Raw genomic sequence first — 4,148 nt, forward strand, 5'->3', positions numbered from 1 at the left:
AAGAAAATGACATTTTTGCTTTTTTTAAAGCCTTGATCTGTTCAAATATAATAATTTACTTTTATGAGCACTTAAAAAAGCCTCTGGATTTTAGAATCAGATTCAGGTTGATTCCCCCAAGCCTTTGGTTGACTCTAGAGCTGGTCAAAATGGTTTGAATTTTGAAATAAAAAACAACAAACAAATGGGGAAAAGGTTGATATGAAATTATGAAAGTTTTTACCCTTTTATCTCCCACTTATGGATCTGGTTGAATTTTGAATTTCAGAATTTCAAAATCTGGGGGAATTTTTTTTAAAAAAATTTGTATTTCTCCCCCTTTTCTTGCCAGCGGTCTTTGAATCTGGCTATTGATTATGGCTTGGCCCAATTCCAGTGAAATCAGTGGGAGTTGGCTCAGGCCATTTGTTAAATCTGATGCCCATGGATGGTTCTCCATGTGGTTTCCTTCTTCTGATCTGCTGGCTTCTCTTACTACAGGTAGTGGATGATGGGCCTGACACAGGTACAGCCCACAGTGACCAGCTGTTTCTCCAGCCGGTAGGTGTGCTGGCAGCCTCTCTGCTCCCTTTGGAGAACAAGGATCTCATGTTGGATGGGGATGGAGTTCATGCTGTAGTCCTCCTGTCCGGTGGAGTCCACACAGCTGTAATGGCGGCACTTGGCCTGAGCAATCACTTGGGGGAACCGGTTGGGATCTTCATTAATGCTGTGAAGCAAGACACAAAGAGAATGAATTGGTCAAAGTGGAAGCCTGGCCACTGCCCTGAATCAGCAGGGCTTTCTCCTCAGCTAAATCTTGCTCATCACCCAGACACAGTTTGTAAATGCCTCCTTGAGATTCATCTTTTCCCATGATTCATAGAGTCAGCTTGTGCTGGGTCAATGTCTGAGCTCCTGCAATGCTCAGTCACTTCATGAGTCTGACTAGTTTCAATGGGAGTTTTTGCCTGAATAAGGATTGATTACAACTGGATGAAGACTTCAGTATTAGGCCCAATGTTCTCAAAGCCTAATGTCCCACTAACATCAATGGCAAAACTCCAATTGACTTAAATGGTGTAGGATTGAGCCCTTGGGGGTATTTTGCTGGACTTTCTGAGGCAGGATTTGCACTCAGATATGTCAGACCAGAAATGGCTCTGAATAAAAGAGCAGTGATAAATCCTAAAGCTAATTAGTCTTCTATCCTTAGGGCTGAGTTGGACAATCCTTTTGTTCACTGTTTGTACAGCGCCTAGCACAATGGGGTCTTAGTCCATGACTGGGGCTCCTAGTTGCTACCACAATACAAATAAATAATAATTAATAAATATCCAGTTATCATTTTTGCATGAGGAATCTGACCATCACCACATGGACTGGCAGGTCAAAGTTAATATTTCTGGATACAGCAGTGCACTGTGTTTTGTCCTGGGGACATCCCCTCTGTATGCCTAAGCAGTGCTTTGGAAGAGCCCAGTGCATTTCCAGACAATGGGGACATGAACTGTACCTGTAATCCCAGGGAGACATAGACCGGTTATTGACATCATGACCCACTTTGGTAGCATGCTTTGTGCTACTAATGTTTATGTCAACTTTCACACTAAGAGGGAATCTGGAATCTTTTTGGAGAGGGCAGTCATCACTCTTTTTCTCATCAGTGCCTCTCTCTATGTTGAATCCAGTCTGTACTGCCTTTCCATAGGCTGAATTCTTAGCCTGGAGCACCAGGATCAGCATTAACAGCAGTGAACGGAACTGAAATAGAGAAACACCATGATTAGTTAATGACCTAATAAATACATATATAATGAATAAACATCATGATTAGTTAATGCAGAGAACAGAACGCAGGAATGTGCTGTATAGCTTCAGCAACAAGTTATATCCTGAAATTCAATTCTTGGCTTGGAGGTCTCATGCAGGCCCAACTCTGCTTGTGGTTGGTAGGTTCAGAGATGAACGAAGTTCTACTTCATTCACAGAAACCTTTTGTGTCTAAAGAGAACCCATGACAATTCTGATGATTTTGATGAGATGGATGCACTTATAAACATCTAATATATATAAGTTCATAGGAAGATACACACCTTTGCAAAAATACAGCAGAGTGTGGGTTAGTGTTTAGGATTGGGAGCTAGGAATCCTCTTTCCAGGCCCAATCTCTGCTGGTGTAAATAGAATAGCTCCATTAACATGTGTGGGCTTTTGACCATTTACACAAGCAGAGAATTTGTCCCCCTGACTCCAAATTTTGTGCAGAGATAACTCGTCAATGGCTGAAGGTAGAAACATCAAACTTAGCTTGTTCTGTTGATCTCATTGAGACTAAATATAAAACAAAGTCTGAAGACCATAAGTTCTTTTATTGTAAGTTAGTAGTCTAAGAAATTCCAGGTTGTATTAAATAATAAATAATCTAATTTAACAAATAATTTCACATAAAGGAACTCTACTCTAAGAAATAAGCACAAGGAGACACAGTAAGGTTGAGTTTTCAACCTTATTGTTTCATTTCCTGACTTTCGAGTGCCTGAGTTCTCAAAGTTAATATTGAATTAGTGCTAGCTTTGGGTATCAAAAATAATATCTCCTACTAATCCAGAACAGCGCAAAGCAGCCACAGCATACAGTGATTCTGATCCTAAACATTAGAATTTTTTAAAAAGAAAAGATTTAGGATTGATATTTTATATCTTCAATTGGTTAGTGATATCACATAGTAGCATTCTCTGTGGTTTCCTTGTTTACTTTTAATGTATGACATTTTTAACAATTAAGAAAAAAAAAAGGAAATACCCAAACAAAAAACTAAGTTAAGGTTGACCGTACAAACCGGTAACTAAATGGTAAAAGAAAAATCAAGCATTGTAAACCCAGTAATTCAGAATTACAGTGAATTGTAAACATTTTAAGGTACAAAAATGCATAGTAAAGGTGCTAATAACCATTACTCTGCCCTGTAGTGATGCTATGCAATAGCCATATGTTTTAATATTTGCTGGTCCCAATTTAGATTACATTGATTTTTAAAAATATCTATTAGAAATTACATCGGTTACAATCAAATTTAACAAAGCTAGTACTTACCAATGGAGCACTTCTTGTAAAAGTCATCGTATTGCAGTCTCTCTTACTTTGTCTGATGTGTGTATAGGATATTTTCAACTGAACCTGTCTGTGTGCACGAACTTCAGGGCTTTATATAAGGATTTCTTCTCTCACTGCCCTAGTTTCCATTGCAATTCCATTGCAATTGGTTTTTCCCAACCTTATTTGTGGTTCTTGCTCTGGACTATGACTTAACTTTACATAAAACTTTACGTAAAACTTCCACTCCATGAACTCCAGGAAATGAAGTTATTGTGGTAACTGACAAACTGCTACTCGTTAACCTTAAAACCCATTTGATTTCAAGGAGTTTGAGTGTAAACTGTCATAAGTACTAAATTAGTGTCATCAGTTTGGAATATTTGCATAATTTGCTCCCTTTCTGGAACGAAATTGAAGTCAGACACAAAATCCTTATGCTGTATTGATCAGAAATAAGGTTAGGTGCTAAGTGAATTCAGGTAACTGTGGTTAATTCGTCAGATGTATGTTGAGATACTTTGTGGTCTTTCTTGGCAACACCACATGAATCATAGATGCGGTAGTGTTACAGAAATATAGGAATTGCCAGACTGGATCTTACCCATGGTCCATCCAGTCCAATGTCCTGTCTCTGACAGTGGCCTGCACAAGATGTTTCACAGGAAGGTACAACCTCCCTGAAGTGGACATTTTGAGGAGAACCTGCCCGCAAGGAAAGTTTCCTCCTGTCTTCCAATATTTATTAGAGGCTGGCTTATACCCTGACACACAAGGATTTAAATCCCTTCCCGAACACTTGGTTTCTTTTAACGTTTACTCTTATAACTCAGGATGGTCTTGTTACCTATATCAATGCCCAATTTCTGTTTCAATTCTGCTAAGATCTTGGCCTCAATTAAGAGTGTGGTAATGAGTTCTGCAGACTAATAATGCATGATGTGAAAACTTACTTCCTTTTACCTGTTTTGAATTTACCAGCCTTCCGTGTCATTGAATGGCCTCTTGTTTTCTGAGAACGGGAGAAGAGAAATTCTCAATGCACTTCCTCTATCCCATTCATTATTCTTTCT

At 38.9% G+C, this 4,148-nt stretch overlaps 1 protein-coding gene across 1 annotated transcript; it reads right to left on the bottom strand.

The window, feature by feature from the left end:
* Nucleotides 1-474: 474 nt before the first annotated feature.
* LOC102932214 (interleukin-17F) lies at nt 475-3,102 on the bottom strand. Its single transcript, XM_043541913.1, has 3 exons — nt 3,076-3,102; nt 1,496-1,743; nt 475-709 (listed from the first exon to the last, which is right to left on the bottom strand). Exons 1-3 carry the CDS (start codon nt 3,100-3,102, stop codon nt 475-477), a joined length of 510 nt encoding a protein of 169 aa, XP_043397848.1.
* Between the last annotated feature and the right edge of the window lie 1,046 nt (nt 3,103-4,148).

Source organism: Chelonia mydas, chromosome 3 (genome assembly GCF_015237465.2).
Source record: "Chelonia mydas isolate rCheMyd1 chromosome 3, rCheMyd1.pri.v2, whole genome shotgun sequence".
Classification (NCBI taxonomy): domain Eukaryota; kingdom Metazoa; phylum Chordata; order Testudines; family Cheloniidae; genus Chelonia; species Chelonia mydas.

What these genes read in the sequence shown, in the direction of transcription:
- LOC102932214 (XM_043541913.1), bottom strand. Translation starts at nt 3,102, where the DNA reads ATGACTTTTACAAGAAGTGCTCCATTG. An exon ending in TTACAAGAAGTGCTCCATTG is followed by an intron (nt 1,744 to 3,075) that starts GTAAGTACTAGC and finishes TCTCTATTTCAG; the next exon opens with TTCCGTTCACTGCTGTTAAT. An exon ending in ATGTCTCCCTGGGATTACAG is followed by an intron (nt 710 to 1,495) that starts GTACAGTTCATG and finishes CTTGCTTCACAG; the next exon opens with CATTAATGAAGATCCCAACC.